The 25,169-nt window shown below is 45.3% G+C and overlaps 1 protein-coding gene across 3 annotated transcripts; it reads left to right on the top strand.

The window, feature by feature from the left end:
• Positions 1 to 2,288: 2,288 nt before the first annotated feature.
• LHX2 (LIM homeobox 2) lies at positions 2,289 to 24,633 on the top strand. Of its 3 annotated transcripts, none has more exons than XM_086763848.1 (5): positions 2,289 to 2,993; positions 5,729 to 5,931; positions 6,657 to 7,039; positions 14,846 to 15,051; positions 22,546 to 24,633. In XM_086763848.1, the coding sequence occupies exons 1-5, from the start codon at positions 2,766 to 2,768 to the stop codon at positions 22,831 to 22,833; spliced, it is 1,308 nt and encodes a 435-aa protein (XP_086619974.1). In that variant the 5' UTR covers positions 2,289 to 2,765; the 3' UTR covers positions 22,834 to 24,633. The 3 variants fall into 3 exon arrangements, with proteins under 3 accessions (XP_086619974.1, XP_086619973.1, XP_086619975.1); XM_086763847.1 differs by having other exon boundaries at positions 5,726 to 5,931; XM_086763849.1 differs by lacking the exon at positions 2,289 to 2,993 and adding an exon at positions 3,348 to 3,435.
• Positions 24,634 to 25,169: the final 536 nt, after the last annotated feature.

Here is a 25,169-nt window from a genome sequence, read left to right as displayed (position 1 = left end):
ATTTGTTCACCTGTCACCTATAACAGAATACAGGTTAAAAGACTTTATTATTAGCTGCACCTTTTTTTTTAATGAAAAAAAATTTCAAATGACTCTGCGTTTGATTCTACAGAGTATTTTGCTATAGCAATTTTTCTGTGGCTCATTATTCAAGAATACCCTGGATTTTATTCTGAACAATGTAAATGTCATTCATGTGTCAGTGTGTACATTAGCAGCTTTGTGTTTACATTCTGTTACTCTCCTTGTGTTTTGGTAGCAAGGGTTGGATGTCTTCTTGTGTTTGTATATCCACTAAGAAGATAATCAGAGATAGCCTGTGAACTGGAGGTCATGCCATACCTTTTTAACGTGCTATTGGCATTATTGGTTCCAACCACTTAGGCAATACTCTTACATAAAGTATTTTATTTAAATTATGTTAAATATAAAAAATCTTTTTGATACTTAGCAATGCCAAACAGAGAGTACGAATCCATGGCCTTTCTTAACTGCAAAATGTATGTAATCAGTTACGTGGTAGGGAATTAAACTGGTATTAAAACATCTATGGACAGTACGGCGTGCAGCTGTAGATAAGGATATATACAGCAAATTGCTTACGTACAACACAACGGTGTTCCACACCGGTGTACGTGATGTCCAGTGAGCAATATGGCACATCTCTGTTACTGGAGACAAATCTCCCATCACAGACGGTACTTGCAATGTCTTGCAACTTCACGGAGGAAGGGAAAGATTATTTTATCAAGATAAATGCCATGCAGCTCCACTAATTCTATTGCAGAATCCTAGCCTGAATTAAAACATGAACTTCCATTGTTTCCAAGGCCTGATTTTAGGACAGTCTTTGGATAGTTCTCACAGATGCCAAATTAGCTCGCATTCTGTATGGTTTTTTGAGGGGTCTTGTGGCTGTTTCATATGCATTCCTACAGGAGACACTTTGTTCTCCTCTGTGACATGCAAACGTACTTAACTACTCACAGCAGCCCCAACAGAAAGATGATAAAAAGCCTAGCTTGTTAAAACAAGGGAACACATCACATAAACCCAGCAAACTTTGACTATAAACAGAGTAACTCCAATTTTAGGAAAAATAGTCTGAACTGTACTACACCTGGAAGAGGCAAATCACTATGCCAGAAAACAACACCTACTAGTAATACGCTAAGTGATGCAATAATTTGCAGTCACGGATTAGGCGGCGAGTCTCCTGATCTCAGACGTGCACTCAGATTTACTTTCCGTTGTGCTACCTTTTCTAACATAATTAGAAGTGTGATATTTGACATCTTTAGTACTAATTAGTCCTTCCTTACTACCCGCCTTCTGGATAAATATTTAGACATCACGATCAGTTTTCCTGTGCACTCTTTGTCTTTTCTGGAGACTTCCTGAAGCTTCTCCTCAGGTTCAGAGGAGACCTTCCCGGCCTGGCTTTCCGGCAGTCCGCCTGCGAGCCAGGGAAGCGGGAGGCCGCGCTTGACCGGCAGAACCACTCCGCGCGGACGGGGAATGTTGCTCATAACGGGTGTTGCTGGGCGCACTCCATTAGTAACAGATGCTTGGGTATCACGACCTCGGGGTGTAAACAGACCTTGGACTCCCTCCTACTCCGACGCTGGGGGCATTTTCCCCGACGGCCCCTGTTGCCCCAGGGCGAGCCACGCCGCTGGCCGTCACCAGCCGGCAAAGGCAAACCTCGCAGGGCCCGCGGGTGCGGGTCCCGCTCCGGCCGCCCCAGGCCCTCCCGAGGCCACCGAGCGGCCGCGCTGCGGCGGGGGCACGGGACGGGGCAGCGCTGCCGGTCCCCGGGGCCCCGGCTGGGCCGCGCCGCGCGGCCGCGGTGGCGAGCGGGCCGCGCCGCCAGCCCCGAGCACATGCCGGCGGGCCCGGGCGCGGCGGCAGCCAATGGCGGCGGGGCAGGACATGATGTCAGAGGGGCTGTAGAAAAGGCGCGGAGCCTCGCGCGGCGGCTGGGCTGCAGACGCGCCGCTCGCAGGCACCGCGCCGGGCTCCGGCTCTGCCGCCGCGCTCCCCCCGCCCCCTCACCCCCCCCCCGCGGCAGCCCCGGGCCCCGCCGCTTTAAGGAGAGAGGGGGGCCGCCGAGTGCCCGTCCCATCTGGTGCCCGTCCAACTCTTCCTCCTTCCCCTCAGCTTTTTTTTTCTTTTCCCAATGAGCTCCGGCGGGCTGGGGGAGGAGCGGGGGAAGGAGCAAACTTTGCCCCCGAGCTGCCGCCACCGCCGGCCCTCTGGACTGTGAGTGCGCGCGGTGGGCACCGGCCCCGGCCCCCGTGCCGCGCCAGCCTGCTCTCCGCCGTCTGCCGCCTCCCTCGCCCCTGCTTCCCTTCTCTAAATCTACAGTACCATGTAGGGGGCTTGACGTTACTATTTTTTTAATTTATTTCTCACCGAAGATGGTTTAATTTTTTTTATATTTCTATTATTTATTAATCCCTCCCAACCGTAAACCTGCCCAGCCTTCCGCCAGCTGGGCCAGAGCATAAAGCCTGGGACTGCACCTGGGGCAATGAGCCCTGCACTGAAGAAGCCTTCTAGAGGGATGCTCCGGGGCCGCGCTGCAGACTAGATCCCAGCCCCGAAGCTCACGCCACCAGTTGCCCCTCTCCCTCATCCCCTCCGCCCGCCTTTTCTGCACCCCATCCCCTTGAAACCTCGGATCGGTGCCTGCGCTGCGCTGCGGAGACCTGTACCGGGGTGAGAAGCCCGGAGCCCGAGGAGAGACGGGGCGGCCGTGCTAGATGCATGGGGGAGGGCTCCGGTTAATGCAAGTTCTGGGCTCCTGCAGGGACCCCGACAACTGTCAGCAGCAGCAGCAACTCGGGGCCTCCTCCTCCGCTTCCTCAGCGATGCTTTTCCACAGCCTGTCCGGCTCGGAGATGCACGGGGTCATCGACGAGATGGATCGGAGAACCAAAAGCGAAGCACCGGCCATCAGCTCGGCTATAGACAGGGGAGAGACCGAAACGGTAGGAGGCAAAGGAATGGGGGAGTCGTTCAGCCCCCTAACCGTAACAACCCCTCACAGATACAGCTTTTCCCTTAAAATAACAGGTCGGGGGGAAACGTATGCGAAACGCTTCATCAGAAGAAAATTAAGCATAAAGGTACCCCAAAAGAGTAAAGAAAACCGTGGGGAAAGGCATGAAACTGTTAATTATTAATAATATGCATAGCAATAGTAACGCTTGGGTGAAACGAACGGTACCGCTCTTGCGAGAAAACAGATAGACCAGCCTTTTGGTAGCGTCCAAGAGCTCCTACCCTTCCCCCAGCCTGCCCGGCCTTCCAAAGTTTTTAGGAAGAGGCAAAGTATGCTTTTATACAGATAACGTTTTGGCACAGCGATTTTTTTTTTCTGCAGAATGGAAACACAAACACCAAAGAATCCAATTCTGTGTTATTTTTCAGGTAGGATGTCTACACTGAGGTGTTCTTTATTGCATTTATATTAAAAAAAAAACAAAAACAAAAACAAACTCGAGTGCCTTTAAATTACAATTAAAAAATAATAATATATATGAACACTGAATTTGTGAGCATGGCCAACAGAACTAGAAAATATGTTTCAGGGAGACGGATGGATGCAAATTTTTATAACTTTACCACTTTTTGTCTTGTGTCTGCTGGTGCGTAGTACTTGTACATTAACACATTCAGATAATAAAAATATGCATCCTTCTGACTGGCGTTAAGCTAGCACAGTGGAAGAGATTTCTGCAGTGTGTTAACTGGTTCAACATTTGATGTATACTTTTTTTTTTTGTTAAGAAACGATAATTCTGAAGTCAAATGGTCCCATACTTTGGTTAAATCCTGTCTTGTAAGCTGATACGGGCATATGCAAGAAAGGTATCTGTTCTCGGTTTTAAAAACTTCATCAGTATGTGTTATGTCTCTTAATGCTGTGTAGAAATTTATTTAAAGGTGACAGAGTATTTAATCCTGAAATACTGGCTGAAAAACAACCATTGTACTATAAGGGTGGAACGAGATTTCTAATCTAAACAGTTTTTGTTTTATTTGGAAAAGTTAATATTTCTCCATACAATTAAACAATATAAAATGATCTTTCTTGGAATAAATATTATGGCATGATACCTTTATATATCTATATATAATGTCTGTGCATACACGTGTGCATGTAACAAGTAGTGGGACAGAATACTGGATCCTTAAATACCATTCTGGATCTCGGAATGTTTTTGTTACCGGAAAAGGAAAGCAGAAAAATCGTATTTCATTTAAAGTGGATTTACAAGAAACTACTTCGGTTATAAAGCGGTCCCTAATCAGAGTTCAATTAATGCCTTAAAGAAAGAAACTATCCGTGGAGTTGTGTGGCTGACACAGCAATGTAGTGCCATGATTTTATTTACGTGTAGTTCCGATGGTGGGAATGGTGTAGTGCAAACAGCAGAGCTCGTAGCGACGGGATTTTGTGATCTCTGCAAGTACTGGCTGAAAGTAATCAGTCCAGCATATGCCGAAAAAATAGCTCCAGTTTCCCTCGGTTCCTCCCTATTAGCGGTCTGTTCCTTTTGCTTTGCGCAAGGACTTAAGGCTCTAGAGGAGGTAAAAGTAAACAAACAACTCCCCCCCCCCCCCCAATCAAAACAAACTGCATGTTTGTCACATCTGTGAACAAACGTTCGGGTTCTCTTGCACAAGGACAAACCTGCGGTGCGCGTTTGTGCAAGGCGGGTGCGGTGGGGTTGGAACGCAGCGGGCAGCAGCGCGGTGCGGGGGCTGCGCGAACCCTGCTCCGCTCCCAGCCGCCGCTCCTGCCTGCTGTTTTCAGGTGCCGCCTGGAAGAAATAAGCGTGCTTAAACGGTTTCCGATCTTCTTCTGTCTTTCTTTTTTTGACAGAGGTTGACAGAATATGTATGTATTTGGTTTTTTGCAGGGTTTCGATTGGATTGCGATTTGACACTAAACTATTAAATTATATAGGGGTTACATTTAGTTTTATTGCTTCCAAGTTTATCCCAGCATAATCTAAAGTGCTCTGTTGTTTTTTTTTCCTGGCTTTGTTTCCTACAAGTTTCCCGCTATTTCGTTTTCCTGATAAAACATCCCGCACCCCGGATTTAGTAATGCTCGTATCCTCGGCAGTTTTATTTACTGGTCCCCTCAGCGCTTTGGGTCAGGGCAGAGCAGGATACGCGTTGTTCGGAGCCGGCCTGCAGAGCTGTGTCTGTAGCACCGTGCCTGCTAGGGGGTTTGACCATAATTCACTTGGAATTTTATAGCTAGGAAAATACACACACACAGACACGCTTCACATACACGCACTCACAGAGCATTACCTATGCAGACACTCTCAGTATATCCGTAATAATGAATTTTAAAATTAACTCGCTGCGATTTGCCCTACTCTGATTATTGCGCCTGTTTATTGAACAGCATCTTTTCTTGGTCTGGGACTGGAAAATCCACCAAAAAGAAAAAAAAAAAAAAAAAAAGGGAAAAAAAATCCCGGGCCTGATCCGGACGCCTTCCCTCTGTTGCGGGGTGTTTTCCGCCGGCCTGGCGCTGCTCCCCGCTCCCCCCGGGATGCTGCGGGACCCCGGGGCCCCGTTCCTCTCCCCTCCCCTGCGAGGGCGCGGCGGGGCCCGGGCCGGGCAGGGGGAGGGGGGAGCCCAGCCGCGCTGCAGAGTTTCTCCCCCTCGCTAACGGTCTGTGATTGTGTTCCCCCAGCAGACCATGCCTTCCATCAGCAGTGACCGCGCTGCCCTGTGCGCCGGCTGCGGGGGGAAGATCTCCGACCGCTATTACCTCCTGGCTGTGGATAAGCAGTGGCACATGCGCTGCCTGAAGTGCTGCGAATGTAAACTCAACCTGGAGTCCGAGCTCACCTGCTTCAGCAAGGACGGCAGCATCTACTGCAAGGAGGATTACTACAGGTACGGCCTGCCACCGGCCCGGGAGGGGGGACCTGCTCGCGGCCCCCTGCCATCAAAACCCCGTCCCCGAGAGGCTGCGGAGGGGACCCGTGGGCAGGCGGTCCCCGCGGAGCCGGCAGTGGGCTCCGAAAGCCTCCCGCTGGAGAGGGGGGCTCACGGTGGGGACGGGCCCCGTGTTGTCGGGAGTGGGGGGCACGGTCCGGGCACTGCTCACCCCCACTCCGCTTGCGGGTACTGGGAGCTTCAAGCAGGCGTCCCTCCCCCGGGCTCCTTGGGCCGCGAAACCTTGGGAGCCAAGGGTGTTTCCTGCCCCGGCCACGCGTGGCGCGGCCCGGAGTGGTACCCTCGCCCTGGGAAGGGCCTGTGCCCCTTCGCGGGCCTGGGGCTAGCAGCCAGCCTGGTCCTCGCCCGGTGCCTCCTCCGGCCCCGGGAAAGTTTGCAGGGCGGGGGCCATCGCCTTTTCTCGGTGGGAGCTGCCGGGGCAGGAACTGCGCTGCGCGGTGGGAAGCGGGACGGAGCCTCCCGGCTTCCTCCCGGCCCGCGGGGCCCTCCCGGCTGGCGGGCAGCGCCCGGGAGCGAAGCGGCTCCACGAAGGTCCCGGCTTTGTGCCGCTGTCCCGGGCCCCGCAGCCCCTCTCCCTCTGCCGTCCCCCGGGCGGACCCGACGAAAGGCGGGGTGGGGGGGATGCGCCTCTCACCATCTCCTCTGGCCGTTCTGTTTTGCAGGAGGTTTTCGGTACAGAGATGTGCGAGATGTCACCTGGGGATTTCTGCCTCCGAAATGGTCATGAGGGCCAGGGATTTGGTATATCACTTAAACTGCTTCACTTGCACCACTTGCAACAAGATGCTGACCACCGGCGACCACTTTGGCATGAAGGACAATCTGGTGTACTGCCGCCTCCATTTCGAGACTCTCATCCAGGGGGAGTACCAGGTGCACTTCAATCACTCGGATGTAGCCGCTGGGAAGGGCCCGGCACTGGGAGCGGGCTCTGCCAACACTTTGGGACTGCCTTATTACAACGGCGTGGGGACTGTCCAGAAAGGGAGACCCAGGAAAAGGAAGAGCCCGGGGCCTGGGGCTGATCTGGCAGCCTACAACGCAGGTAAGAGACCCCCGCCTTCCCCCAGAACGGTTCACATGGTTTGTTTCTGTTCACTTCCAAAGGGGGATTTCCGTTTATTTTAGCTTAAACCGTTAATAATAGTTTAGCCGCAGCATAATTATTGAGATCAAGTGCTGTCAAACTGCAATTACAGAAGCTAATATGTTAGCATTTTTCACTTCAGCTGGAAATAAAATGTTTTGAAGCAAGGTCATCTGGTTAAGGAGGGGGAAAAGGGGGAGTGTAGCCTGAAATAAAATCTGGAAACCAGAGATTGTAAGTTAGCACTTCAGAGAGCTGTGAATTTGTCTTTAGTAGCTATACTCAGAGGCTGATGGGTGAATTATTCTGCCCTTGTCCTGAGCTCTTGCACCTCAGAGTTTTGGAAGGAAAGAGAGGGAGGGAGGAAGTCAGAAGGTGGCTGTTTGCGGGGGGCGGCCGGGGGGTGCGGGGCTGGGGGCTGCAGGCAGCAGGTGTCTGTGGGCAGCCCCGAGCCTGCTCGCACCATGGGAGTTCGGCTGGAGTTCTGGTCGTCAGATGTGACTCGGGAAACTCGTAGCACCCCCTTTCTAAACCCTCACCGCCCCGGGGCACAGCCCCTGCCTCTTAACTGAGAGCAGCGGCGAGGAGAAAGGGAGCAAACCGGCAGCAGCCTCACTGCGGTCTCCGCAGAAACTCCCGGGCTCTGCATCGGGCTGCGAACTCTCGGATGTGTTTCTTCCTTTAAGCTCCCCACCAGCACAGCACTGAAATTTTGCAGGCAAGGGAATTGGAGCAGCCTCCTGCCCCCCCATCCCTGCTTCCCCCCTTCCCCTTCGTCCCTGCAAGTGCCCACCAGAACGGCTGTGGTCACTGGGGTTTCCAGCACTGCTCCTTGTAGGCGAGAGGAAACAGTGTTCGGACAAAAGAAAAATCTTAGCTCTTGATTTTACTAGAAGAATTCAAGGCGGAGGTGGGGTTTACTTCAGACCCGAGTTTCCCTAAGCTCTGCGCTCGCCATCCCATCAGACCCTGGAGAGGAAACTCATTTGCCTTGCACTGCTGCGGTGCTGTCTGCGCTTCTCCGCTCTTTCGAGCATGTTTTTCTTTTTCATCTACTAATTTCAGACATGTCCCACAGGGCGTAGATTTGTCTTTACCTTTTTTTTTTTTTTTTTTTTTTTTCCGGAGAGGGCGTCAGGTAAAGGCCAAGTTTTCCGCGGTTTGTTTCGAGCTGCACCTCTGCGCGCCCCGGCCTGGCAGCTCCGCGCTGCGCGGGGGCGGGGAGGGTCCGGGCTGTGGCGGGCACCTTCCCGCACCGAGGGCTCGGGGGCGGGCGAGCGGCCAGCCCGGAGGACGAGGCTGCGGGTGTTTTGCACCTAAAGAGAGAGCGACAACACCGACGAAACGGAGTGGTTTGCGCTGAAAATGGCGGGGAGAGAAGGCGCATCTCTAACCGGCAAACGCACCTCGGGAACAAAATTGCCAGCTATTATTGGTTTAACTAATTACTGAATAATTTGGAAATAGTACAAAAATCGGTAGCAGTCCCAGTGGTGGAGGCTGATGAAAGGTGTGTGTGGCGTTCTCCCGAGTAACAGCTGAGCTTTAAAACATACATAAAATACGCAGCGTGCCCGCTTAAAAAGTCTCCTTTTCGGAGGGATTAGATTTTAATTGTCCTTCCGCTGTCTCCCTGTGCCGGGCAGATGTTCACATTCAAAGGACCTGTAAACCGAACCAGCAGCATCTGTCCTGGACAGGAGCACAGCCTGAGAAACTCTTGCTGCTCCCTGAGTTCCTAAATAAACCGTCTTTAACTCTGTTTTTAAAAATTAGTTTAAAAAATAATTGCCCTCCGATTTTTTTTTTTTTGCCTTTTAATTTTTCTTTAGAGCAACTGAAGCTTAAGAGATCTTCGTTAAGAGGTTCCAAAGAGGAACCTTTGGCTTCTTTGCTTAAACTATTTATCTACTTAACTATTTACTAAACCAGTAATCGATTAATTTATACGCTAATAAGTGCCATTGATCTTGGAAATCAGACTAGGTTGCCCGTTGATGTAAAATCTCACAAAGTAGCAAATTATTGCAAAGCCTTCGGTTTTGTGCCTTTTAAAGGGAAACCGCTTAAAAATATGATAGTTTCTCTTTTTATTTTTAATGGAACTTGTCATTTCCTTCTCAGAAACGCACTAGAAATGCACAATATCATCCTCTGAGGGGATCCGTTGCTGGTAATTTGGGTAGAATACTTTGTGTAAATAAATCTACACCCAGAGGTGGTGGGAAAAGCGGGACTCATAAACTTAGGCAGAGTTGAGACTGGAATTATTTCCCAAACTGCAGCGAATATTCATCTGCAACACGAATTGGACTGACTTTTTTTTTTCTTTTTTTTCCCCTACTTAACCGACACTCCGTTTACACGGGGGTGAGGGGTTTTAGATGTGGATAGAGCCTGACAAGTGGAAAATGGCTTAGAAGGATGCTGAAACTTCAAAAAGATTTTTTTCTTTCTTTCTTCTTTTTTTTTTTTTAAGTGTGTTCCTGTGATCATAATTTCTTCTTTCACTTGTTGGAATGGAGTTTGATGGGTTTTTTTAGGTCAGTAAATCAATGGCTGAAAGCTTGCTGAACACAGAAGCACCTGTAAGGAATTCTGAATGCTCCCGTTGTGAGTTAGAGCCCGCACCTCCCGCAGCCTGCTGTATTTGAGCCAGTTGTCCCGAGTCTGTCTTTAACACTGGAGACACGCAAACATCCCCGAAAGTGAGGGATGTATCGCACAACCTTGGGGCGCACCGCGCTGATAAAACACCCGTCAGCTGCGCAGAGGGCCAAGATGCAAAGAAACGAGCCCTTCCTTTCCCGGGGGGAGAGCCGCGGTGTCGGGGGCACGGCGGAAGGTCCGGGCGAGACCCGCACCCGCGGCTGGGGGAGCTGAGGGGGGCCGGCCCCGGTCTGGAGCTGGCCCTGCGGACGGACTTTGCCAAGAGGTTGTTTGTTTGTTTGCTTGTTTGTTTGTCCTGACAAAAATGGGAAAAGCCTCGGAAGTTTTGAAGAGCGAATTTCTCTTTCTCTCCCCGTTTCCCCTGGGACTAAAAGCCCCGCATAAGCGTTCCTGCCAGTACAGTTGCAGAGCGAGCAAACGGGGACTCGCAGCTTCCAAACAGATGTCTTACAGGGATTTCCTACGAAAAATCAGAGTTCCCCCCACCCCAGCCCGCCCCGCGGCCACCTTTCGGGCTCCCCCGGGCTCCTGGCCCCTCCCCGGGGGCAGGGGCTGGGGTCGGGGCCGGGGCAGGGGCAGGCGGAGGGGCTGGGGTCGGGGCCGGGGCAGGGAGCTGGCACCGCAGGCTCCCCGAAGGGCGAGGGGGGCCCCGGGAGCGCTCCCGTCCCCAGGGAAGCTGCCGCGGCGCGGGGCCGGGGTCCCTCGGGAGGAGCACGGGGAGGGAGCGGAGCCCGGCCCCGCCGCCAGCCCCTTTCCCCGGCCCGGCCGGGGCTGCCCGGGTTAATCGCGGCGCTCAGGGAATTACCGCGCGCTCGCACCGGCTATTCAGCGCCATTCAATTGGCTTAATTGAGGGGAAAAACCCTCCGCGGCCGGCTCCTCCGGCGCGGCCCCTCGCCGGCCCCTTTGTCCGGCCCGGGCCGCGCTGTCCCCGCAGAGGCTCGGCGGCCCCCGGGCAGCCCCGGAGGCAGCGGGACACGCGGCCCTGCCGTGCGAGGGAGGCCGGAGGAAAGAGGGTGTCTGATGCCGACTCTCCTCTCTCGTGGCTTTGTGACGCTCGGCCTGGAAGACAGTCGCTCCCTAAGGCAGGCTTTATCCGCCTCTTCCTAGAAACACCCCGCGAAGTGCCAGGGTTGGGGCAGAGCTTTCTGGGTCTGTTGCTCCGCCGGCTTGGCAGCGGTGCCAGGCGCCTCAGAAGCAGCAAGGGGTACCTCGCCTGCTCCAAGTGCCACAGCTTCAACCCTTCCATCAGTTGTGGTAAGGAGCTCAGGAGTCTGCCTTCTCCAAGTGTCTTCTCCTTCCACCAGGGAGAAAGACTCTATCTCTGTTCCTGTCCCCAGTGCGGCTCAGAGGGCTCCATCTCACTTCTGTTTCCTTCAAGGATGCGGGTACCACAAAGTCCTTTAGACACTCCTGCCAAACAAGTAAGGCTGCACCCCTGCCCAGTCTAGTTAATCACAAGTTCCCTCTCCAGGCAGCAGCAGGTTAAAACACCCCCTTGACTCTCTTATTACAGAAGGAAAGGGGTGTATGTTCCTGAGCCACTGAATATGGAGAGCTGATGCATGTGCCAAATGTGTCTCTTGTTTCATCATTCTTTCAGAATCAGGATTAGTTTGCTTTCTTTTTGGGTAATTTAACATGTCAAACACAAGCTACTAAGAACAAAAGTTTCCCCAAAGGAAATTCTTCTTTCCCGTCTTCTTCATGTGCCATGTACTTAGCAACCTACTGAGCACACGCTTTGTCCCAAATCCCTACACGTAGGGGGATCTGGCGGTCTGAGTGTGAAACAGTGCTCCCAACTTTCCTTCTTCAGTGTTTGTTACAAAGATAACAGCACATCCTGCTTTACACTCATGTCCCTGTTTTGAGAGACAATATTATGCATTATTTTGCAGAGGATATTTTGGTCACCAGTATCAAAATAGAATGTTTTAATCTTATTTTCTAGTGATGCTCTCCATGGACATCACCATCTTGTGGCCAAGTGGACATTCGTGTCGGGGTGCTAATGGAGGGGGCTGTAAGAGCTGGCCACTGGTGAGACCGGCCAAAGGACAGGAGGGCAATGGCCTGGATGTGGGGACTGGGGGAAAGGCATGAGGGCCTTAGAAATGTTCTAGGGTCACAGGAGACTTGGCACCACTTCAGAATTTGTTTTATCACAAGATAGGAATTAAACATTAGTTAATTTAAGACTCCTCTGTTCGACTGGAAGTTTACCAATTGTATTTCTGAACTCCCAGTAGGAGCTGGGACTGCAACTGAATGGAAATCTTACGTACGGATAGTTCAGCAGTTCCTTTGGGAGACACACAGGGACACCAGGAAGGAGCAAGCAAGAAGTGCCTGACAAACAGAGGGTTGCGTGAGGAGCTTGTACAGCATTGGTCTTACACTGTGATGCCTTTTGCAGAAACTCCTCAGCTCTTAAAAATCTCCACGTGCTTACACCCTTGGCCCGTTCTGTATCTCTGTGTCTGCAACACCCATGGACATTTCAGATTCTGTGAGAGATGCATATCATACTAGACCCAATATAATAGACTTTTGAAGATGGCGCCAAGCACCACAACCAAATATGAGAGGGGAATTGGCACTAACTAGGAATATTTACGTCAGATCGGGTGATGCCTGGGGGTACCCAAACCACTTGTGTGAGACGAGGAACAGCAGACACCCTCGTGCACTTTCAAAATCTGTTCTGTAACTTTCTTCCTAGAAAAGGACAATAGTTTGCCGGTCTCAGATGACTACATTTTTACTGTCATTTTAATATTATTTTTATTTAGTAGATGAGGAGGTCAAATTATGAGAAATTCAAAGAGTAAATTGTTCATTGTCCTTTCAGGGCTTGCTGAAAAGCTGATACCCTCATTCCATTCTGGGAGGGTTTAGAATCACTTTGATTTCCTTGGATCCTGGATGTAGCTCATTCTCTATGGAACAGGTTAAAAACAACTATTGCAGCCCTAGGGTTTGTTTTGTTGCATATTAACATGAACAGACCTCAATCCTTCAGACAGATATTTTGATGCCTTTCCTCCTAAGTCTCTGCCTTATTATTTTGGGGTGGGGTGGGGGGGCGTCGAAAACTTTTGATAACACACACAGGTCTTTTCTATTACTAATATCTAAAATCCTGTGAGTACATTTTATGCCCATAGTAGAATGGGCTATGAGCAATATAGTTTCAGTTATTCATCCCAGTAATTGTTGACATCAGGAACAGTAGCTACGGAGGGGACTGGTGCACACGGGATGACCCCCGTTTGGCAACTAGGTCTCAGTTCTTAAACCAGAAAAAAAGATTTTACTCCATTCCGTCCAGCTCCATTCATACTGCAGTTTTACCGTCTCCTTTCAAGGATCTTAGACCTTTTACATTCAGGTGCTTCCAGTCTTTCCACGCCACAGGAAAACAAGCAGAAATGCTTCTTGATGCTAGAATTTGGCACAACATACTCGGGTCTGGAAAAGATTTATACAAATGTAGGCACATGCATGCACACACGCACACACATTTATATACACAGCACAATTTTTTAAGCTGTTTTCTATATTATACAAGTACAGAAAAGTTTGAGGCTTTGGGCACTTTCTATGTATCTATTAAACAAACGTGCTTTTGGCCTCAGAGCTGACTTCTTGCAGGCCTGGCTCTGTATTGTGCCGTATCTTTGTGGAAGTTTTTGAAAAGCTGAAGTCTGCAAAGCAGCTACTGTACATGCTGCAAGCCTGCTGTGTACAGCATCTGTATGCGTTTCTACTTCTGAGTACCTGCATTGTATGTATATTTTTTAGAACTGTTTTTACTGCATGCCTTTCAGAATTTGTATGCTTTCAGTAGGGCTGAAAACCGCTGGTGGCCAGCATGAATTTAAAGTAAGACTATAAAGATACACGTGTCTGTGAGATGTACTCAATCGTAATGAACCAGCAATAGTGGACAACTGGAAACAAATCTCTCTATGTGTTTAAGAAATTCACCAATAATTCACATTGTAAAATACAATTTTTTTTTTCCTCATTTTTTTTGCATGCAACAAAGAACAGAGAGAGTAGTGATTTTTCATTACTTTTAACATAAAACTTTTAGGAAATTAACAGGGAGGTGTAGATACTGGAACGGAAAAAGTAAATTAATGATAGTTTGTCAGAGCTAATTTTCAGTTATATCCTTGATATTTTTAGTGGATTTAAGGTCAGTCCTTGATGTTATTTTAAGAGTTTTTCTATGATTTACTGTATGCACAAATAAATGAGGAACTACTTTTGGTCTATGAGGTTATTTTGCTTGGCATTGCACATTTAATACTACTTGATAATTATTGTAATGTTCCTTGCTAATAGACCTCCTTTACAGGCTTTACGGTGGATTTAGTCAGCCAGTGTCATTCAGTGATTTCAAAAGGGTATAACAGAATTGATCACTCAAACTAGTATTTGCAAATACTTTTTTTAAAAAGGAAAGATAAACATTTAAATAATTAAAAAGATCTTTTTCATTTGGCGTGCCAGTGATACTTTGTATTAACAGCTTTATTTCTTTAGCTAGTCAAATTATAGTCATAATTTGCTGTCTGGTACCCGCAAACTTTATTCCTTTTACAGTGTTTCATTTAATGGTCTCTCTTGTACTCTACAGGGTTTAGTTAGATGGAGGAAATAATTACAATTTTAACTGGTCTGTTCCATCGAGATTTAAGTGGACCGTATTGTACAGCTTGCTTTGTATGTTACAATGCGATTTATAGTGATACGAAGTACATTAAAACGCTTTACAGAGTTGAGGACAGCTACTGTCCTACAAGCAGAAGGTGGAGGAAAGGCTGTGTGGAGATGGAGGGAAGAAAAAAGGAAACAGGCCTGACATTTTAAAAGCCATAAAGAGGCAGGTGAGGGTCCTTGCAGGCTGGTTATTGTAAGGGAAAAATAGAAGATGCAGAAATGGAGGGGAAGGCAAGTAGGATTTGTACCAGCACAATACGTGCCATGGTATGTTATTTTAATTGCTGCACTCAGATGAACTGCAAACAATGCTGGTCACAGAGCAATAGATTTACACGCCTTTTCCTCTTGTTGCCTTAAGCTTTAAGTTGCAACGAAAACGATGGTGACCACCTGGATAGAGACCAGCAATACCCCAGCAATCAAAAAACAAAGCGTATGAGGACATCATTCAAACACCACCAGTTGCGGACAATGAAGTCATACTTTGCTATTAACCACAATCCTGATGCCAAGGACTTGAAACAGCTAGCTCAGAAAACCGGCCTGACCAAAAGAGTTCTTCAGGTAAGAAGAGCAGTCTTTCGTCTTGAAAAGTAAATAAAATATCAGTTTTATATTTGAAATGCTATGGATTTTGCTGATCTTCAAGCTTTTCTTATTTTTTCATACCTTCTGTGAGACTTCAGTTAAGTCCTAGAAAGTGTGACAAAAGGTATTTCTTTTCAGTTTCCCAAAAGCAGATAACTTGAATTCTAATTTTTTTACAGTTGTGAAAGTTTGGGGCCCTGCTGTCTTCCCGTAGTTGGTTAATTCTGGTGCATGTTTTAGCTTCCAATCTGCTGTAAGAAAAAGTGAATTATTTTAGTTAGCGTGTTCAGTGCAAATAGAGAGCTTTAAATGTAGGAGTTACTATGAATGTTTGCCTTTGTAAGAAATTAATCATCAGTTTGGATTTATCAGAAAAAGGAGGATATATTTTCTTTCATAATTGAAGTGGACATAAGATTAATTTTTCAAAGATTTTTTTTAATTAATATTTTAGTAACTTAGAATGAAAGGAAACTGCGTTTTAAAAGTACTTTTTCTCTGAAAGCTGGATTTTTCTTGCTTCGAGGATATACGCTCCATTTGAACTATTATGGGAAGCAAAGGTGAGAATATTAGACGATTCAGCTCCATTTTAATTTATAGTTCTGATTCAAGAAGTCAATTTTAATGGTCACTTACCCAAATAACTATACCTAGAGAGATAATTTTGGGCATGTAGGAGCCCTGGCATTCCAGGGCTGGAAACTGATGACATTTTAAAATGGATCTTAATTATAGAAAAATGGTTTGTGGGCTTCACAGAGACAGGTAGGGCTCAGAGACAAACTCCTGGGAAAGCATTGTGGACAGCTCTCACAAATTCACAGGCAAGTGGAGGGCAGCAGACGAAAAGTGTTGAGGAAAACTGAATTCACTGGAGATATTCTGGACCTTACAGAGTTAACACCTAAGAGAAGAGGGAGTGGAGGTTTTGTAGGCTTCCCAGTAAAAACTACTAACGAAAACCTGTAATTACTTCTCATGACTATGTCCTCCATAGCTGGAGTTTTTTTGTTTTGATTTGCGGTGGTGGAACAAATTCCTCCGATATAATTACTGCACATCCTAACACCCGATGTAATGTCTCTCACAGCAACTCTCCGTTATCCATGCACATGGGCGAAATAACTTACTGCGTTCGTCTGTCCTTATTCATAGAATCATAGGATGGTTTGGGTTGGAAGGGACTGTTAAAGCCCACCCAGTCCAACCCCCCTGCCAGGAGCAGGGACATCTCCAACCAGATCAGGTGGCTCAGAGCCCCTCAGAGTTTAGACACTTCAGTACTGTCTGTTCTGTTCATTACAGTGCACTCACACCCGAATCTCACACAGTGCATTAAGAAATGAGATCACTGTCTATAAAATGTCTTTCTCTTTCTCTCTTTCTGTTCTCTCTCTTCACTCCACACCAATTTTGGCTTCCATCTCTCCCTTCTCTTTTAAAGTAATGTGTCTTTCCTTCCATGTTTTTTTTCCAAGTCATTGTCTCTGTTTCTTCCTTCCTTTTCAGAATGTATTTCCTTGTCTCCAAAATTGGACTCCACGTCTCCATTACACTTCAGTTCCTCTTTCAGTTTCTTCATTGCTTCTATTTCCATCTTAAACATATCACATCCTGCACTTTTAAGGTGCTTAGTGGTTCCTCTTCTTTTGCGGCAGTCCCTTACAATTCCACTAAACTTTTTTCATAGTTTTGGTAATCGGTGTTTCACTTCTTTTACTTTCACAGTTAGATACTCCCTTATGTCTGGGCTCCTTTAGCTGAAGAGTGGTGGAAGGTAATAGTTGGTGGTGAGGATTGCACCCAGAGGATGATGCTGTTGGAGGCAATTCAAGAAAATATCTGAAAGTGATTCTTTGTCTAGTATCACTTGAGTTTTCCTGTCTGTTACAAGCACTCTCTACTCCATAATCTTGGACTTTTTGTTTGAAAATTAATTTGGGCCATGAAAAAACAAACTTTTTTTTTGTTTGATTTTAGAACATTTGTGCCCAATTGGTTTATCTCTAACCTGTGAAAGGCAATTTTTCAAACACGGAAGTTTACCTATATGAGTTCCAGGGTTGCTCTTTACTGGGGAAAACTCTTCATTATGTTGGTTACTGAGATAGTGTCACTTGTTAATTCTTTGGAGCCAGAAAGGCTGGCATTCTGTCTGTGTCATTTATTGAACATGAAGTAATTCACTGACACTATTGATCTAAACAAGCATCGTTAGTCTGTCTTACACACCGAAGGTGCAGGGACTCCCAGATGTACGTGCACACTTGCCGGGAGCAGGAAATCTTCTGCAATCCCTGTGTTTAGGTGTGTTTGTAAGCTGTTGTGTTTTCTGTATGTCCAGATCTCAGTTCAGCTGATGAAGGATTGTGGCTCTTTGTATATCATCGATAGAATATACTTCAATAGAAAATACAAGGCACCAGATCAGGAGAAACAGATTCTCTTGTTCTGAAACCAGTGTACTTCCTAAACACACGTAGCAGAGTTCCTGGTGGTTTAGAAAACAGCCATAGTGCCCTTACTATATAGACAGTCCCTCAAAGACGTAGTCAGGGTACTTTGTTTGCAGATGAGCAGAGAATTTGACCATATTCTGAATGACCTGTGATACCGATTTGGAAGACCTGACTTCTGTCTTTGCTTTATGCACAAGCAGTCATCAGCTACACGTGTCCAGAAGTGGAATGCCATGGAAATGTAACATACTGCTTCGTAAATTCTATTTCCTTCAGTGGCTTTGCAGTGCAGACTATTTTCCATAAGTTGCTACGTTAGAATCACAGTAAGCCTATTTATATTTTAACTCCTATTTTTATTTATTTTCATTCCAATTCAGCTTTATATCTGCAATTTAATTCATGTATCTCTTGTACAGCAGCTGGGGAACACAAGCCTATTACTGTAAGCTATCATTCATAATTAAAGTGACCAGCTAATTGTGAGCTAACTAACTGCATAAATGTTCCTCTTTTGGCAGCTGATCTTTTATTTTTGTGAGTTTAGAAAGGGAAGGTGGAAGTAGATAGCCCTAAGAAGATACAGTTTGGTAGCTGTAGGTACGTACCTCTTCTCTCCCCAGGAGTCTGGAATATGATTATCCATGGCGAAAGCAGTTTAGGAACAAAGCATTATTTTTCAGTGAGTGTCTTGTACACTGTTTATTCTTTCTTGAATCACTCCCCAGTAAAGTTGCTATGAAAACCCTACACAGATTACTGCATGCATTTGGACTTTGTTAATTCAAATTCCAGTAGTCAACAAGCACGAAATTTTTCACAATCGTGCGTGGGTACCCTGCACTATCTTTCGGTGAAGATTTGCTTTAGGCCAGCATACTGCAGACTCTTTACCGAGCCTCCATTCACAAAATATCTCATAGTTCCCCTTTAACTGCGTGTTTACGAATTACAACAGAGTAATCAGAATGTGTGTGCAATGAGTGAATGTAGTTTGCTTTGTGGTGCAACATTATTTATCTTTTTGCTTCTCCACTTACTAGTTAGTAAAATTCAGTAAACCTAAATGTCTCCAGGTAGCTGTGTAAAGGAGCAAAATTGTGTTTAAAAATTTGTTTCTAGCACAAGCTGTTCATACTACTAATATATAGCAGTTGCAACAATTGAGGTGTTACAAACAAGAAAATAAAGCTATCTGAGGTGATTAGATGATCTCATTCACTGCAGTATCCAAATCGTTTACAGTACTTAGTGAATTTATTTTCAATACTTGCCTATCATACAGAGATGTTATTTTATTCCTATTTTACTTGATGGAGACAAAGACTTAGCTGCACAGATCACTGAAGAGACAGTACAGTATTTTCACCACAGTAAATATTATTCTGCCTGGCTGCTGAGTTACCCAGCTACAGGCATCCAGCCCCACTAACCAGAATGCGGTAGCATCAGTGGTGGGTCTCGCAGCGGCTTTTATTTTTCAGTGGGAGTTTTGGTCCATCTCTTCCCTTTTGACTTGAAACAGCTCAGCCTTATAATGATACAGTTGGACAGAAAACCACTAAGTGCTTCCCAGTGATTTTGTTTATCCCTCAGTACTGAAGACCAGATTCCTAATTGTGTAATTGATGTGAGATAAGTCCTTCTGGAACAATTCTTTCAGTTATGTATGTTTGGGTTATTATTTCTTTACGTGACTGTAATACTGTTACAGGTGCAGGGCCTGAACTGCCTGTGTGAGCACACAGCGCTACTGCCATCACGCCTGGCAGCCCTGACTTGCCAGCGCTCACATGCACTCTGCACAGCTCTGAGTAACAACACGGCGCAGCAGAGGAGCAGCCCTACACTCCTGCAACTCACAAAACAATAGTTTTAATTCTTTCACTGCTCTTCAACATGAAGTCTGTGCTGAATACTGTCATACCTTAAGTGCATACCGGAATATCGCTATTGCAATAATCGTTATCCCTTTCTATCATAAGACAAAATATTTTCAGAATTTCAATTTACAAATATTTAGATGTCTTTTCAGTAATAATATAAATATTTATTATTGGATAATTTAAAAGAGCTTTATAACCACTAGCTGATTAGCTTTAACAATATCTTAGTGAGGAAGGAAGTGAAAGTAGTCATATAATCTCTATTTTTGAATAATACTTAGAAGACTATATAATATTTTCTATATCTAACATAAATTACCACTATTAAAGAGAGAATGAAGCATCTTATATGTGCAGCTCCTGAAAGCAGCGTGAATGGTCATTGGCAAGGGCATCTGAGCACAGGTTTTCATATTTAATGGAAGATAAAGGGGAATACATAAACACCAATAATCGTACTCACTTTTCTTTACATATGGCATGGTTCAAACCGCAAACAGAAACAATGCTGCAGAGTCTCTGGACCTGTTAAGGAGCAGCTGGAGTTTAGGAACAATGTAAATAAATAAAATAGTTATGGTGCCTTCTACAGTTTTACATACTTTAAACAAGAAAATTGTTTTGTGACTAGGAATGGAAATGTTACTCATATTTGGGTATTTGGGACTTCTGCATATCTAAGTATGTATATTTTTAGTGAGCGTAAGTGTGAAACCACACAAAGTATGTGTATATGCAACTGGACTGGTGGTTTTGTCTGTTCTAAGACATTACATAACTGTGGTGCACATACATCTCGGCAGTGGCAGTCTAAACTTCCACCTCACCTCCATATGTATTATCCTTTTTACAATTGCTAGGTTTATTTAAAAAAATCAAACCCAAATTACTCTGTGGGACAAATATACATTATTTCTTACTGAAAGGTAAAAACCCCATAAATGTTCAAATTACTGTATTTTACCATTCCCAGCTAGTTGGTGCTTGAGACTTTCCAGCTTGAATGACCAGAGCAAACTGGTTTGTTTCACTTGCATCCCCTGCGCACGAGGCCTCTCGCCTTGCTCAGAACCCCGCACACAGGTTTCCGCATCCACCTTCTTGCATGGCTCTGAATGAACGGTCATAGCAGAGGACGCTGTTGTGAATGCATCAGGCAAAAATACCACATTTGGTTTTGCCTCATTTTGACCACATTGCTGTCCTTTAACAGGTTCACCACTACAATGGACGAGGTTATAAAATCACGAGTATATTTTTACCTGTGCTAGTTTAGGAGAAGATTTTTATTTTCTTGTCATGTATGAAACCAATATATAGCCTTTAAACTAAGTGTTTTAACAAAGGGAATGTCAACATAAACTGTTTTAAAATACTGAGCTTTCAGAAATAAGGATCTGTAGGGATGCGATTTATGCATGGGCCATGAAAGCAGCTCCTATGGCCACTGCTAGAATTTGTGCCTGAGGATTATTTCCTTGTGGCGTTCCCTGGAGAGAGTGCAAGAGAGAGAGTGTGCACCTTAAAACCCTTGTTTAGGGGAGAAGGCTTTCCAGAGAAAAAGTAAGAGTGCTCAATAGGGGGAATTTGGAGCTGGACTACCCATAGATGAGAAGAAAACCAGCCAGAGAAAAAACAGCTGAGATGTTCATCAGTTCTAACTGCGACTGGCAAGCTGAGCAGGCAAAGACAACATCTCACAGGACCGCTCATATTTACATACCGCTCCTCTGTTAGCGGTCTGGCTTAATGCAGAGCCCATGGCAGGGGCCATGCTGTGGCAGAGGCAGAGGCCAGAACTTCTGTACAGAGTGGCGTGGCCTCCTGAGCTCCACACACTCAGGCCACCGAGGAGAAATCTGACGGAGATACTGTATGGCTATGCAGATCCTTTCACTCGCTCAGTTCCTGTCTCCGACAGATACAGAGATGATGAGGCTCGCTGCATCTGGAGTGGAAAGACTCCGTCCTATTCCTTACAGCAGGTTAACGTGAGGACAGTGGGATCAGGACTGAGTCCGTTGTAAAGAATGTAACAATGACAGAAGGCCTCCTGATAAATAGGCACAGTGACATTTCAGCTAGTTTGTAGCAGTAAAATGACCTGATATCAGCATACCTCAGGTTGAACACAGGGTATTTAAGGACGTTTTCAAATTTAGTCAAACTAATAGGCTGTACCTGGGTTTCATGCAAGTTTCACAAATGCGTTTTATTTTATCTAGTTTCAAATAGGTCAGAAAAATATTTCATGTTTAGACAAATCTTGCAGACAGTGGAGAGCATTATTAACTCGGACCTAAACACTGAAATGTAACTGAGAAAGATGAAGACACAGCTTTTTGTCCTTCACTCATAAATAATAATAAAATAATGCAAGAAGTAGCAATCTTGGAAAAATTTCTGTATGTGGATATAATTGCTACCGAAATGTCAGTTTTTAATGCAATGTGAGTCTTTAATACCATTTGAGCCTCATTTCCTGATGTCATTCCAGTACTGAAAACATTTGAACAAGGAGACTGGCATAGGCGAAGGGAGCTGAACATTTGAGAAGGAAGAGTAAGAGAAGAGTAAGAAAGAGGGACAGTCCTTTTAGAAAAGCGAGAGCACTGCTGACACTGAGACATGGGAAGGTTCCTGGGAGAGCGCTTGGGGCGCACAGGAAGGCAGGGATGCTGTGGTCTGTGTCACCTGCTGCTTACGATGCGAGATGGACTTGAGATACGAGGGTGCTGAAACTCATTATTTTATATTTGTCAGATGCTTGATGTCTGCCTCATCCAGACAAATACTTCTGGGATTGAGGGCAATCGAGGATTCACGCAGGCTGCCAAATTTCTACGTATCTTTATAATAGCCTGCATGGGAACACTGCCCTCCTCCATCCTTAGTCCACTCCTGTCCCAAGCAGACTGTTTATACAGGATTGCAGGAGAGGGAAAGAGGAACGCTTTGCAGGCGTGCAGAGGACACTTCTCATGACTGGGGCCACTTTTCTAACATGTTACCAGTAAAAAAATCTTCCACAGTTCAAGCACTGGTGAATTTGTGAGTATGCTTTTGCTTTTTTAAACACTGCAGCTCTTTAAATGCTACCCTGTTATATTAAACTATTTCAGGTTTGGTTTCAAAATGCTCGAGCCAAATTCAGACGGAACCTCTTACGTCAAGAAAACACAGGGGTGGATAAGACTTCAGACTCAACACTCCAAGCAGGGACCCCATCAGGTCCTGCCTCAGAAATATCCAATGCCTCCATGAGTCCATCCAGCACTCCCACTACGTTAACGGACTTGACTAATCCTACTATGCCTACTGTGACATCTGTCTTGACGTCAGTGCCCGGAAGTCTTGAGGTTCATGAATCTCGAAGTCCTTCACAGACAACTCTTACAAATCTTTTCTGATGACTCTTTCTTAATAATTTCTTTTAAAAAAGAAATTATTCTTAGTTGAAATTCCAAGTGTATTTTAATAGAGGCTTTGAGCAACTGACTAACCACAATTAGGATCTCTCCTAAAAAACAGAAGGAAATGTAGTGTTCTGGTATTACTGAAGAATGGAGTATGGACTGAAGAATAACTTGGAAGATCTATTGCAACACAACATTTGTGTAACTGTACAGTTTTGTGGACTGAGCAAGGGAAACAGCAATTAATTTAAGTTGGCTAAAGCTTCTGTATTTTCAAAGACTGCCATGTGCCTTATATACTGTTTTATCTACATATTTTGGATTCCATGTCCACTTTTCTCTTTTTCTCTCTGTATATTTATGACCAGGGCAAAAATGTTAAGAGTTTGTTACTTTGAATAGTCCTAAGCCTTTCATTGGTTGCTTTGTTGTTTTAGAATTTTAAGGTCGAAGTCTGTTCGAATACCAGAATTTGTAAAATCTAACCAGTAATAAAACCACTTATGGAAACTACTTGGAAATGGCTGCAGTTACATTTAACAGTAGTGTCACAATCAAGGTAGGCTGGTTGTACTTAAAAGGATTAGAAAACTGCACTTCAAACACAGTATCTGCCTAGGATAAACTCTAAATGTGATGTACGCATTCCTCCTGTTCCTGAAGTATATATGGGTGAGAAATCCAGCTTGTACAACAGTCTAAGTATCTTCATTGTAGAGAAATAAATAACTGTAGGTTGCAGGTAGACATTATCAGATAATGTTAAAATTCAAACAGAAGAACTATACTTAATTTTACTGTGTGAAAGAAACTTGACTTCAGCTAGCATTTATTAAATCAATCTTGCTTTTGTGCAAGAGATGGCTTGTCCCGTTTCACGGAGGGGGCAAGCAGGGTGTCCGGCAGCTGCGTGGCCACAATCGGTCCGTTACAGAGGTGGACGCTGCGGAATGTTTGCCCTAGGACAAAGCAGAAGTATTTCAGGTTATTTTACAACACTAGTGGGCAAAGTTGAAACAAACTCATGTTTTATGAAGTCACAGCCTTACATTTTTTGTAATGCTTTGAAGGAATAAAAAGCCAAGGAAGACTATGATATTATCAATACTGACACAAGTGGTTATTCCTTTAATGATTATGGACCTTTCCATGCAATTTGAATTCCTTCTCCCCAAAAAAGCTGTGCAGGATATAACTCATATTTTGAGTTTTTTCCTATTGTTTTTAGAGACACTTTTCTGTAATTAAAGAAATACCTCAGCAAAGTTTAAATATGTATAAGAACGAGTATACACGATGCTGTTTGCCCAGTAGTTTTATAGCTTCTGAGTGGTACATGAGATGCAGATGGTTGTTCCTTTTCAAACCTGTCACAGTCAGTTTATTTCAGTCAAACATTAGGTTGTATGTGGCTAGCTCTCTAAACCTAATCCATCATTCCCATTGGATCAAAATTGCTAAAAGATTATTCCAAATAAACAGCAAGAGAGGTGCCAAGATTCATGTTCTTTGCCCTTTTCAGTGCATTGAAGACGATTTAGCAGGCCAGACTCTTTGGTAAGAACGTTCTGGTTTTAAAAGCACTACACTTATTCAGCTTTCTCAGCTGAAAATTTGCCATTCTTGCACAAGCCAAATTCCTATCGAGATCAGTAAGGGATCTCAGAGCATGAGGACCGTGGGATAGAAATGCTGACACAATTAGGTCATTTATTAACCTTTCATACACTTCAGCTTAAAAAAAACAAAACAGGTGAGTAATCTGAAAAGCAAGATAGTCCTAAAAAAATCCTAACTGGCTAAGATCTGTGAAAGGGATTGCGTTCTGGTCACTAAAACCAATAGGCTAGCATAGTTCATTAAGTTTATGCACAACGATGAAACACTAAACAAGATAATCTGGGTTCGCTGAGTAACTGTTACAGGTTTGTCCAAGACATTTCTCCTCCTAACACAAATGTCTAATAAGGAAATTGTGCTGGGTAGTGGACTGTAACACAGTATATACCCACCTCTCAAAGACATTCAGACACAGAGATTCTGCTGTATGTGATGTTTTGTTCATTGTCAATTACCTGGGAGATTTTTTTTTTTTTTGCCATGCTTAGCTGGATCTTTTCTTGATTTAAAAGGCAATGTTGGTCCACTGTTAAATGGATACAGCCCATAATTAAAATCCCTGTGTATTAACCTGCAAACAGTTTTTAAAAACTGAATCCTGAATTCTTAAGTGTTGCGGCAAATGTAGCATATAACAATTCAAATGGTTCTTTAAAATCACAGTGCTATTATTTGTGATCTTGTATTTTAACTACCTGAATCCATGTGGA

This window comes from Chlamydotis macqueenii, chromosome 20, assembly GCF_036417535.1.
Source record: "Chlamydotis macqueenii isolate bChlMac1 chromosome 20, bChlMac1.mat, whole genome shotgun sequence".
Taxonomy (NCBI): Eukaryota; Metazoa; Chordata; class Aves; order Otidiformes; family Otididae; genus Chlamydotis; species Chlamydotis macqueenii.
Note: the sequence above shows the minus strand (reverse complement) of the source record. Positions and strands in the feature narration are given on the sequence as shown.

Excerpts from the sequence above, each read along its gene's own strand:
- LHX2 (XM_086763847.1), top strand. The coding sequence starts at position 2,766 with ATGCATGGGGGAGGGCTCCGGTTAATGCAAGTTCTGGGCTCCTGCAGG. Across the intron at positions 2,994-5,725 it reads ACAGGGGAGAGACCGAAACG|CAGACCATGCCTTCCATCAG; the intron begins GTAGGAGGCAAA and ends GTGTTCCCCCAG. Across the intron at positions 15,052-22,545 it reads TGACCAAAAGAGTTCTTCAG|GTTTGGTTTCAAAATGCTCG; the intron begins GTAAGAAGAGCA and ends AAACTATTTCAG.